At 41.6% G+C, this 13,225-nt stretch overlaps 1 protein-coding gene across 4 annotated transcripts in view; it reads left to right on the top strand.

Annotated features, from left to right (window-relative positions):
• The window catches only part of GABRA1 (gamma-aminobutyric acid type A receptor subunit alpha1), a 53,748-nt gene that overhangs the window by 31,837 nt on the left and 8,686 nt on the right, over positions 1-13,225 (top strand). For all 4 annotated transcript variants that reach the window (XM_077327199.1, XM_077327197.1, XM_077327198.1 and 1 more), the window contains exons 7-8: positions 2,079-2,222; positions 7,714-7,866. In XM_077327199.1, coding sequence (XP_077183314.1) covers positions 2,079-2,222; positions 7,714-7,866 — 297 coding nt within the window. The remainder of the gene's footprint in view (positions 1-2,078; positions 2,223-7,713; positions 7,867-13,225) is intronic.

The raw sequence follows: 13,225 nt of genomic DNA, 5'->3' as shown, positions 1-13,225 counted from the left end.
TAAAAAGCCACCAGGAGAGAGGGAAAAAAAAAAAGAAAAAAGCAGAATCGGCAAATTATAATCCACTCAGACAGGCGCAGGTTAGACGTCTAAAATGGGTCCTTCCTCCATTGCAATCTTCGTTAACTCCACTGCGTAGATCCACCGCAAATCCCAAACAGGCGTCTCGCGAGAGTTGAGAAGCCTGGTAGTTATCAACCAAGCGATCTCCGTGAATTGTAAACAATCCCTGCCGCTTTCTCTGTCGGTAAGGATTTAAGCTTTTCCTTCTCTCTGTTCTGCCCAGTGAATTTCGCTAATTTCCCTCCCGTCTGTGAAGAGCATTTCCATGCAAATTGATTAGATAAGGGGGGAGGGAGGTGGTGTTGGGCTAATGCCTAGCTTTGAAGTAATAGAGCAGACAGAGAAACTCACAGTCTTTATGCTAATGATTCCGTTCCGTTCCTTTTGTCAGTCGAGAGGTGGAGAGAGTCGGCAGGAGAGATGCAGAGTTTCATACAGCTGGTCGTCTCAAGCTTAAAGATTCACTTTCAGTTTTGGCTAACGGCTGGCTACTGTCCGGGCCTCTGACACAAACTGCGGAGATCCGGAGAAATTGTTCTCCACGGATCTGTAGGACCCTCTGGGTGCCGTTCCCGGCTCCCGGGGCGACCACGAGCAAGGTTTGCGCACCTCGCTCAAGTCTGACAGGAGTTGCTGCCCCTGCCCCTCAGTTAGGTCTGAGAGACCATAAGATATGGTCTGCTACAGTGCCATCTTTCCGAAGCTCCTCAACACAATGATTTTCTGTTAAGTGTAACTGGTTTTAGACTTATTTGGAAATGGACCAGATGTCAAAAACAAATCCAAATTACAGTTGTCCTTTGGTAATTTTTGACAGTGGAACTATGTGCCAATATATTAGGGAAATATTCTATACATACTCCTGTTCATTTTGAGACAGCTTGGTGTAGTGGTTAAGAGTAGTGACCTCTCCACTCCTTAACGTGCAGCCAGCTGGGTGACCTTGGACCAGTCACAAATCTCTCAAGGCTCTCTCAGCCTTGTCTACCTCACAGGGTGTCTGTTGTGGGGAGAGGAAGAGAAGGCGATTGCAAGGCACTTTGAGACTCTTTCTGGTAATAAAAAAGCATAGTCAAAAAATCAAATTTTCTCTTTTTGATTGGGCTTGTGAGAAAAGTTGCCTGGTCTTCAAAATGAAAACTTGAAACTGGAATAGTGAATTTGAAAGAGCAACGCACTAAAAACACACCTTCAAGACCCAGGAATTATCCCAAGTGATTCCTGAAAGATGAAGAGTATATATTCTTTTTAAATTATAATCTCTTTCTATCAGGAGCTGTAGTTCATGATGGCATTGTTCCAGGTATGAAAGATATCCTGGCATTTCTGTACATGTCTTAAATTCTAATGCCAGAATTCATACTGGTGAAGAGTCTCTTGTTGATGTAGTATAGATAACATAAAGATCAAAACATTACCAGTCAATACTGTCTTGTCACAGGCCACCTTGAAGAAGAGGAGGACTTGGTTCTTTTATGCCACTTTTCTCAACCAGGGCCTAGTCTGCACACAAAGCACTTTCAATGTGCTTTGGCAGCTGGATTTTCTTGTGCAGAACAGGAAAATCTACTTCTAAAGTGCATTGAAAGGACATTATCCATTGTGTGCAGACTAGGCCCAGGAGTCTCAAAGTGGCTTACAGTGGCCTTCCCTTTCCTTTCCCCACAACAGACACCCTGTGGGGTAGGTGAGGCTGAGAGAGCCCTGATATCACTGCTCAGTCAGAACAGCTTTATCAGTGCTGTGGCGAGCCCAAGGTCACCCAGCTGGTTGCATGAAGGGGAGCACAGAATCAAACCCAGCTCGCCAGATTAGAAGGCACTCCTAACCACTACACCAAGTTGGCTCTTAGGAGATGTTTTGGCTTCCCAATGAATCTTCTATAAACTAAAAAATAAAAGCAGAGTTTGCAACAGACATGATAGTCCAGTTTAAAAAGGGGCCAGGCAACAATGATCATTTTCTTTTTTAAAAGACACTCTCCCCCTTGGACATGACATTTTTTTCCCATTTAGATGCTTATACTAAGTCAGAAGTGCTGTATGAGTGGACACGGGAGCCAGCTCGGTCAGTTGTAGTTGCAGAAGACGGATCTCGGTTGAATCAATATGATCTCATGGGACAAACGGTGGATTCTGGAATTGTTCAATCCAGTACAGGTAGGTGATAAAACTGTGTTTTTACTGGAGGAGGGATTATTTGTCTTTCCCCACCAAACCAGACTGTGAAGGGTAATATAGTTACAAACTGTAATAGGTTTAGTACAACTATCATCAGCATCAGCATCTGAGAAATAAGATAAAATAGTATATTGTCAACAAATGTAATAATGACATAGCAATAAGAGAAATGTAGTTGTTATGCATACTTTAAAAAATTGCATCCATCATTAAAAGGCACTTAGAATCACTTAAAAATCATAACAGAAGGAGATGCTAGCCTGTGAAAAATCAAAACAATTCACTACTTCGAAACAAGACTCACAAAATTGCAAGTAGAGGATCATAGCTGTCTCAAACCATCTAACGCCTAATAAAATCACAAAACAAATCTAATAGCATCTTTATTGTAATGCGCTCATTAGATGGGTTTCATACATTTTCAAATGATTGTACTGAAACAGTTCTCATCAACTGCTCTAGAGAGAAAGTTCCACAATAAGGGAACATCCACAGAAATCTCCTAAGCCTTCTGGAATTGAGCACCCCATAACTGTCCAGCAGGTCCTTCAAAATCTGCAGTGCCTTCATTTCTCTCATTCTTCCTGCAACACATTTCTTTTTCTCTAATGCTGTTCATGCTACACCAGATTAAACACCTAAAAATTCTTGAATTTTGTATGGGGGGAACATTTTGAAGCTACCTTTGATCTCATGTAGAGAGAATAAATGTTCAAAATAAAAATCAATAATCCATTGTCACTGGAGCACAGCAGACTCACTTCAACTGGACGTCAAAATGGAGAGAGTTCTGGGAGCTAGCCCTGAAGATGGCTGTTCTATAACCTGTCTGGAATCTTTTGAAACATGCAGGTCATCCAAGAGACAAACTGAGTTCATTGCTTGTTTCTAAAAAAAGGCTGAGTCTTTAAAAACAAAACACAATTACAGCTTGGAGAGGTCTCTTACTGCTGCTTGGAATGAATGTTCAATGAACCACACTAAATCATCCCTTTATGGTATGTAGCCACATTCTGTGATATGAAGCTGAGGTTGTGCACCAGTCACTTTGCCCGAGGTCTCATTAGCTTCCTCCTCACCCATTTTGCCAAGTCTGCCATGGGCATAAAGGAACACCTAAGGCAATGCTCAGTTGGATAAGTGTTCCACAATAAGAGTTTAGAGACCAGGAGCTTTCAGCCGTGGCTTTCCATACTATGTGAGCATTTTTTACCCTAATTATATTTCAAGAAAGATAAACAAGACACCAGAGTACATTGAAAGTGAATACATTGAATTTATTAATACCACTTTGTGGAGGACTCATTATTGCCACTGATGAAAGTATGGAAAATAGCAAAATCATCTAGACACCATTTTGGCTGAGTCCAGGTGGAAATTATAATAAAGAGGCAACAGAGACTCTTATATTTTGAATATTATTTGATTAAGACAATGGACAGATTCTTTTTCTCTTCTTGTGTTATTGGAATCATCTGCTTTCTTCTTGCAGTGAGTTGGTTAAGTGTGGCAGGCTGCTTATCTTCAGACATTTCCAAGCAAGTCTGAATTTCTGGCCAAAACATGAAAAAGAAGGAGCTAATGGATAGAACATCATCAACATTCCAGTCACTATTCACAGCATTTTGTCAATTCTGTCAGGAATGAGGCAGCTCAGGCAGAAAGAAAAGGAATTCCAATTTGCAAAGATATCAAAACAAAATTAACATAATGTCTAAGAAGGCATTAATCATTGTTATATATGATTAGTGCCAAGTTCTGCACAAGATATTTGTTTAGATTACTTAAAAAAAAGAAAGGCCCTAATTTTAGGGAAAAGAGCAATAGTAAAGAAGGAAAACAAATCTGCTTATGTGCAGTTGAAGCTGCTTCCTTCGAAGAGGCTAGAAGGATTCTTACCTGGAGGTTACAATAATATATAAACATTATTCATAGGAACATACAGAAAATGACATCCATTCAGAAAGCTAATAGAAAAGTATCTATCTATCATCATCATCTGTCCATCTGTCTGTCTGTCTACCAACCAACCAACCAACCACCAACTTACCTACCTACCTACCTACCTACCTACCCACCCTGGGAAAGGAGCAGTAATTCACTGAATTTGGATGTGCCTACCACATATAAAAGCCCAGGTCCACTTCTTGAGAGTTCCATTGATTGCAATAAAACCACATAAGGAAAACCTCAATTTTTAAGAGAAACAAAATATTTACATTTTTTAAAAATATATAGAAAATGGAAGAACATTTTTCTCCTTGATTATGATTTTAAATTTGTTGAATACTGTCCATTACTGAATTGTACCAAATAATAACAAAATTCAATGAAAATGAGGATGGGCTGGTGGAGTCACTTATTTTAAATATTCTCTGTCAGGAATGTGTGGTTTTTAATCTTTTAAAACATATTTTGAAATAGCAAAATTTGTAAATTTAAATGCTAGCAAACTATTAACCAGATAAAGAGATGTGATGAAAATGCAACCTTAACTAATTATATCAAGAGTGTGGGAAACATAAGAACCAATACAAAGCCTAATTTCAATGAAAATTCATGAAGCCTCCTTAATTCCCATTCATTTCTGAGACAGACCAAATGGGATTCCATGGGGGAGATTTGTTTTCTTTTTAAAATACTTAGTAAGTTTCACAAGTATCTCAGCATTAGGAATTCTTAGACCTTATGATGTGGTGCAAAGAGTAGGGAGTAGCCAGTGAACAACTATTCATTGCACAGTGGTCCCAAACCATGTGAGAGTCTCCTCATGAGAGTCTTTCATTTCTGAATCTTTAGATCCAGGGCACTGGAAGAGAGTGTATCTATATTGTTTATTTTAAATATTTTTTATTCCATCTTTCTTCATGATCAGGATCTTCAAAGTGGTGGACATAAAAATCTATGAAGCATTTGAGCGATTAAAATATATTTTAAATTACAGAATAATTCAATTAAACAAACATAGATAATACCAGAAAGAGGACCAATAACTGTTATTGGAAGTATGCCAGATGAAGCAGAAAAAAAACTCTTCTCCTGCTGGCAAAAAATGCCAATAGAAGGAGATTGATGAATTTCCTGAGGGAAAGTTCCAGAGCTTATTTTAACACACAAAACTATTGGACCTCAAAAATCGGTCCAAATCAACCTTGAAAAACCTTGAAATTTTAGCCTGTTAAAAAATCCTTGTCTTTTGCATAATTCAATATGATTGGATTTGAATCACATGATACTGAAAACAGATTAAATCAGTGGTCCCCAACCCCCGGTCTGGGGACCGATCCCAGTCCGTGGATCAGTCAGTACCGGGCCACGGCTCTTCCTTGTCCTCCTCCCCGGCTGCTGCCTCAGGGCTGCCCTGCCACTCTGCTGCCAGCTCACCTTTGGTGCACTCCAGCAGCCACCATGGCAATAGACTACCTCCCCCCCGGGCCTCAGTAAAATTGTGTTGACCGGTCCCCGGTGATAAAAAGGTTGGGGACCACTGGATTAAATGACAGAGCATAATATGTTTTCCTTGTAAGTAATGTGGATTCAAAGTACTTATTTAATACAAAATGACTATCAATATAAAAGCATGCAATATTTTATCTTCTGTATTCTATTTGAGAGAAAACAAGATGAGCTCATTTGAGTTTTCCCATAACAATGTGACAGCGCTCGAAAAGCATGTTCTTCATAATATTTCCACAATGTGTAGCTATTAAAAATATAAGAACAAGTGGCAGGAGACTCACTGGTAGCCACCTTTGGCGTGGTGGTGAGGTGAGAGGGAAGGAGGACGCTCCCAGGGCGAGTGTTGGGCAGGGAAAGGACATGCACGGTCTGGAGTAGCCGCATCACGTGGGAGGCGCAGGCCCGCGGCACCTATGTGTCCCAGGCCTGGTCTTTATCTCCCCAGCAGCAGAGTGAGCAACTGCCCACCCTCCCATCCTGGTTCTTGGTTTGTTATGCCACATTGGATGTTTTGGTTTGGTTACTGTATCTTGCCACAGCTTGTGGTGATAGCAATGGGATGGAGCCTGTAGAAGTTTCAGGGAGTCTGGATGTGGAAAAAGACTTGCTGCCTTAGGATTGAGGGGAAAAGGGGGTTGAGTTTACCCGGCTGGGTAGCTCAATGGGGCCCAATGAGTGGCTGATCTGAGGGTGGGCCAAGGGAGGTCTACGCTGCGTGAGGCACCATAGGCACATACTCATAGGCTAAAGCCCCTCCCCACAGCAAGGAGCCCTGCAGGTCCAGTTGGATACTGGGCGGGTTCTCCAGGGTGCTGTGGAGGGTATGGGGGTTAGTAAGGCCTAGGGGTCTGGGTTCAGCCTCCCTCTCCCCTTGATGGCCAACACAATGTTTTGGAATTGTTGGATTAATAAATAAAAGCTGTGGCCTATTTTGCCAAAGAGTTAATGGTGTGAGTATCTCCTTTCAGACCAAGAATTTCCCACCTGCGTCAACTGCTTACTCAACCATGTAAATCCAAGTTTACAATAACCGCCACTTGCGGCTAATAAACATATATGATAAACATATCATCCTTAAGTTAAATATATTAAAACATCAGCACATATGTGGCAATGCAATCAGAAAAGCCTTTTTTCATGCTTAACTTTTTTCTCTTTGGAACCTATTGCTGTTAATCCCTGGATGATCCTAAATTTTAATGACAATTTTAAAATCTTCCCTAATTTTTTTCTAGCCTGTATATGTACCAAAAGCATCCTTTCCTTTGATCTAATCTCTATGAGAGCCAGTTTGGTGTAGTGGTTAGGAGTGCGGACTTCTAATCTGGCATGCCGGGTTCGATTCTGCACTCCCTCACATGCAACCAGCTGGGTGACCTTGGGCTCGCCATGGCACTGAGAAAACTGTTCTGACTGAGCAGTGGTATCAGGGCTCTCTCAGCTTCACCCACCACAGAGAGTGTCTGTTGTGGGGAGAGAAATGGGAAGGTAAACCGCTTTGAGCCTCCTTTGGGTAGGGAAAAGCAGCATATAAGAACCAACTCTTCTTCTTCTTCTATGTAATTCTACTAGTTGGAAATGTCCCTCAGATCCATTGTAAAGCAGAGCTACATCCTTCTACCCCCATTTACTTCAGTGGGCTTGGAAAGATATAACTCTGCTAAGGAAGGCACTACCCATCTGTTATATTCTGCCAATTCAGTCTCTCTTCTCCTTACCACTCCTTCTGACTTTTTTGGGCTCCAAAATAAATATACTAATTTTAAAATTACCAATATCTGACTGATCTTTCCACCCCTGATTCAGAGTAGCCATTCTGATTAGCGTTGATTAATTAGCATAATCTGTAATAGCTAGATATGAATTGCAATCTCCATATGTAATGTTTCACATTAAATATCTATAATTATTTACAAATTATTTCCTGTGCAGTTTCATAGGGAAGAAATCCATGTATATATATTTTTAAGAAAGCATCTGATATTCAGCATTGTTACTGTTTTTTCTCCAGGAGAATATGTTGTGATGACTACCTATTTCCACTTGAAGAGAAAAATTGGATACTTTGTCATTCAGACATATCTGCCATGCATTATGACTGTGATATTATCACAGGTTTCTTTTTGGCTCAACAGAGAATCTGTTCCAGCAAGGACTGTGTTTGGTAAGTGCCGTTTTTTAACCAAATTGTTGGTCATTCAAAAGTCAGTGAACACTGAATAATATAATATTGTAGCAGTTTCACCACTGACTGGAGGTAGGGGGCTTATCTCAAAGCCAGAGGTTTGGTAGCTCTAACTTACAGGCTTCAGTAACAACAGGTCAGTTTGAGAGTATTCACAAAAGTATCTACTGGAAGCAGATATTTTCTTCAGATCTTGCCTGTATTCTGGGACTCTTGTGATATTGTTCCACACAAAAAGGGGTGCTCCCTGCCATCCCAGCCAAATGGGGACCACAAAGGGTTAAAATTTAAAGGAAGTAAAAACTGTCTACAGCCCAATGAAAACCAATTTTCTTTGATGCAGCAAAGATAACAACTTTCTTTTATACATTCCATTCTTTTCTTTGCCCCCGTCTCATGGTTGGTTATAAAATTATAACATAGCAAAAGTGTTTGTTTCATTATGATTTGTTATAAAATTATAATGTAGAAAAGTGTTTGTTATACATGCATGACTTTCTACATTATATCAGCTTCCTTCTGATTGGTTCCTGTTCTTGCATGTTTCCTCTTTCCATGTTATCTTCCTGGGAACTCTGTCACCTTTACTGCCTAGTGCAGTCTTATCCTTCCCTTTCCCTGCTATTGCTGCTTCCAGCTTGCAGCTCAGAGCTTCTTCACCAATCCCAATATCAACAACAGTATACCATGAGAATACATTAAGCCAAATACAAAAACCCACTATGTAAGCAAGGCCAACATTGTTTTTAAAAAATGCTGACAGTATCACAACGACTCACATTTAACAAACAAACACAATACAGTGATAGGTGCAAACCGGTGCAAAACAGCTTTTTCTTTTCTGGCACAGTGCCTCACAACATGGCACCATGCCCAGTTTACAGTCCACAACTTCACTGGCTTTGTCAAACTTGCAATTGTGGCATTGTGGACCTGCAGAAACTTGGCAATATTCTTAATCTTGCAGATCACTCTAATCACGGTATTGTATGTGTTTGTTAAATATGAATTGTTGGCTTTGTATATAAATTCCTTGTGATGCTGTCAGCATTTATGAATTTTTTGTTCACCTTGTTTACATAATGGGTCTTCACCAATCCCAGCTGTTCCTCTGCTTTCCTAGCCATGTGTAGGCTCCTAACCTTCTGCTGATATCATCTCTCTCCCACCCCCGCCCTCCAAAAAAATCTATTCACTGTCTTTTTAAAATATGTGACTCATCCCCACAGGTTCCTCCCCTTGCCTGCACCTCCCCATGCTTGACAGCCTGGATTACTTGTCTTCCAGTAATGGGCACACTGGATTCTGCCTCTCTCTAAGAGCAAGCAATAAGTGTGGATGGAATATTGAGAGAAGGGTATTTGAAAAACAGCAGCTAAAAACAACCGTTAAGGGGTTAGTAGCAGAGAAGTGGACTGCTTAAGGGATGAGATGAAAAGTGTTTTTTCCCCTTGACTGAGGGGAACTATATAGAAGAGCTGCCTTGAACCAGCTTTTTAAACTAAATGATCCCTTTTTAGGCATAGGACATCAGTTCAAAAATTCAATGGAAGAGAAATGGAGACAGTTTGAAGTTTCCTGTTGCTGCTCAGGCCTAAAGGGCTTGCTCTGACAGCCACAGGTACAGTGTGGATGTCTGCAATGGGAGAAGGGAATCAGCAATATATTTCTCTTTTGTGTGAAGGTGTGCCTGAAAGTGAAAGAAACCTGTGATTTAAAGCTATTAAGCTGACATTCTTCTCATCTAAGGAATCTTTTATAGGGCCATAGAACTCCATGCAAAAAGGATCATTGTCTTCCTCCTATTTATGATTTTCTCTTGGCAAACCTATGCAGTAGTTCTATTAAAACACAACTCAGTTGCATTATCCTATGAGAAAGGGAGCCAAATGGATGAGTCTGAATCTGGCACTTATACTAAGACCCATACAGAGAACAAACTGCTGCCTATGGGTTGCTTCATATGTTGGACAAAAGCCAACCTGACTCATTGGTTAGCCTTTTAAAAAGTCATTCCCCCGCCCCCCCCCCAAAAAAAAAACCCTTGATATTTTTCCCTGTCTTCCATTCTCTGTGTTTAATGGATTGTTTTTTGCTTTATAGCCCAAATCTGAGAGCTGCTGTGGTGGTGGTGCCCAGCTGCCAATGTAATAGAAGCAGCTCTGGTCTGATTCCCTTGAACATTCCACAGGGGAAAAATAATAATGACATCTCCACACACCCCACCCCAGGGGCAGACTGCATAATGAGCATGCTGCAGTTCCTACAACCCAAGCAACACCCACCAGCCAGGCAACAGCTCTCAAGGATATTCTTCTGAGTGGCACACACACGTACAGCCTATTACTGCCTTCTGATGCAGCCACAGTCACTTGAGGTCACTCTTCCCCCTCCCCGATCCCCAGAGGACAGGGAAGGAAGATGGCAGAGCCCCAACAGGGGCACATGGCCCAACTATACCTCCAAAGAGCTCTGCACTCTGCTAATTCAAACTGGCTGGTGATCTTTGGTCCCTGAGATTGACGTGTAATCTCAACCAGTGTCAGTGCCTTCTTGGTCCTGGCCCCAGCCTCGTTGAATGAGCTCCTGGAAGAACTGCGGGCCTTCAGGAGCTTACACAGTTCCAAAGGGCCTGCAAAACAGAGTCCTTAATCCAGGTATTTGGTTGAGGCCACTGAACCATAGAACAACATTGAGTTGGCCCCTCCTACAAGAGCCTTATAACAACCCTCCCTTGGAATAGGAGTCGTATCAGCAAGCAAAGCTTGTACACAGGTGTATAATGGAATCTGAAATGTACTTTATTGTTTTGAACTGTTCTAATAATTTTAATGTTAGATGTTCTAATATTGTTGTAAACCTCCCCATGTTGGCATGCTTGGAGGAACGGTTAAACCCAAATATAAACAAACAAGCAAAATGCCCCTCCATAGCCCACAGGAGAAGGGTGCTCATGAAGTGGACAAGACACCACCAGCCCCCAATGGCAACAACCATGGGAAGAGCCTAGAGTCAGACAAAAGTTTGGAAGCTGGCATTTTGTCTTTGTAACTGCAGAAACGGAGTCCTGTGCTGCCCACCCTCTCACCTGAGTTATGGGGTGTCCTGACCTAGGTTTATGTAGTGCGTGTGTGCGTGTGGGAGGTGGCACCTGTGATTTGGTGCAGGGAGGAGATTTTGCTACCAGTACACAGGGGTGTCATTGGCTGCAGCTATTGTTGGGGGGGGGGGCTGCACTTAGGAGAGGTGTTTTGCTTTTTTTGTTTCTAGGGTTTTTCTGGAATATGTTGCAATTTTTGATGGAGTCTGGGGAGCCTTCCCAGAATGAGGTGGCTTAGGGAGCACGCTAATTCCCCTGGGCCTGTCCCATTCTCTGCAGAGGGTTGCTGTGAAGTGCTAGGGCAGGAGACTGTGGAATTGCCATAGTGGCAGCGAGCATAGTGTAGCAGCATCAGGCAATATGACAACATATCTCTAAATAAATTTAGAGTCAAGTGGCACCTTTAAGACCAACCAAGTTTTATTCAAGGTATGAGCTTTTGTGTGCATGCACACTTCCTCAGATACAATGTCATTTGTCTCTGACAATTGTCTTTTTTACAGTCTTGCTCTTCTCTGCCACCATTTCACGCTTCTCCCCCTCCACAAACGCTGCTAGAAATGTCAGAAGAGAGTAACACGATTTATATGTGACTTTCTTCCGCCTGTCAATCAAGCCAGGCAACCAATCCCCTTTCTTCATGCTTTAAAGGGCCTGCGATGCCTGCTAATTTTTAAAAAATCAATAGTTCTCCATTCAAATGCCTATACATCTAATCATAGATACATAGTGCTTCTTTATTGCCACTGCTTCTGGAATCACAAGTCTTGCTTCTTTTAAAAATAAATCTCATTCCTAATTAGGTGAGGGAAGCTTAGAGAGGCATACTTTGTACTACAACTTTGGGGAAAAAATTTTTTTGCCTTTACCTGCATGATTGAATGCCTATTTGTTACTCAAGGCAGTTCACTAAATAAAAACAACTCCCGTCCCCAGGAGAAGGGAGAGGGAGGCAGGTGTGAGGGTGAGACATTGTAGGCAGAGATAGCGCTTCTTCGCTGCCATAAATTTTTTTTGCTGGTGGCCTCCTGGTTACCTCTTTGGTAGGTAGCACTACATATGTTGGTGAATCCACTTTTTGGGATTCACCAACTAGCACTTTAAAATGGAGGGCGTAGCTGGTGCGGAAATCCCTTAAGAGATGCTCATGCAGCAGCTGAACAGTTCCCTGAATGCTTTCATCCTCCCTAGGACTGCTTTGATAGCAACGCCCTAAAGGAGGGGAGGAAGCCTAAATATATTAATATAATCCTATAAAATCAGACAGAGACTAAGCAAAATTAGATTGCACTTCTACTCATGGTTCGAAATCTTAAATCCCACTAAATTCTGTAGGCTCAATGAGCCTAACTGTGGAAGTCTGCTTGCTGATTTTCCGATGCAGATTGTTATGCAGAAAGTGACACTGCAGAACAAGGACGACTGATAACAAAATGCTTGGATTTGGTCTTCAACCCTCCCCACTTTGACAATAAATAATACATACTATAGGTAATGCAGGTTATTTCAGATTTCTGTGTGTTTTGGCTAACTCTCGATACAGCAGAAATCTACTGTAGGTGAGATTTAATACAGGAAATAGCTGCAGTTGTCAAGGTAACTGGTGACTATGTGATTTAACACAACGATAAGCAATGTAATAGAGGTGCATACTTCTTACTATCAGTAAAAGCTCCATGCCTAGTTAAAAGATGATTGTTCAGCAGCTGGTGTGGAATGGAAAGTCTACTACCACAGTGGCATCTCCCCCCCCCCCTTATTTAATCAACATTCATAAGTAGCCTTTAAGCACAGGGAGAGATACATGAAAATGTTGTTGCAATAATGTGCAATAGAATTCAGGAAGGAAAGGAAGAGGAATGCAGTCAAAAGTGCCATACATTTAATTTTTAAATATTGTGATGGTAAAGCCAGTGCATCCAACTCAGGGATGACCTGGGAAAATGGTATCTGAATCCATGTGGGTAAAATTATTGTACTTCATTGGGGATGAGCCAAGATACTTCAGAGTCCCAAACAGGAAATATAAGTAGTGACCCTCCTGGTGGATAACAAAAATTGTAATAATTCTAAACTCTGAGAATATTCATTGTTCAGTGGTGCCCGGTACAGTTGCCAGCTCTGGGTTGGGGATACCTTGGGGGTGGCGCTGGGAGTGTGTGGAGTCCACCCTTCAAAACAACCATTTTCTTCAAGGTAACTGATCTCTGTCTCCAGGAGATGAGGTCTAACACCAGA

Source organism: Paroedura picta, chromosome 3, assembly GCF_049243985.1.
Source record: "Paroedura picta isolate Pp20150507F chromosome 3, Ppicta_v3.0, whole genome shotgun sequence".
NCBI lineage: Eukaryota > Metazoa > Chordata > Lepidosauria > Squamata > Gekkonidae > Paroedura > Paroedura picta.
The sequence above is the reverse complement of the archived record's forward strand: the minus strand, read 5'-3'. Positions and strand labels throughout refer to the sequence as shown.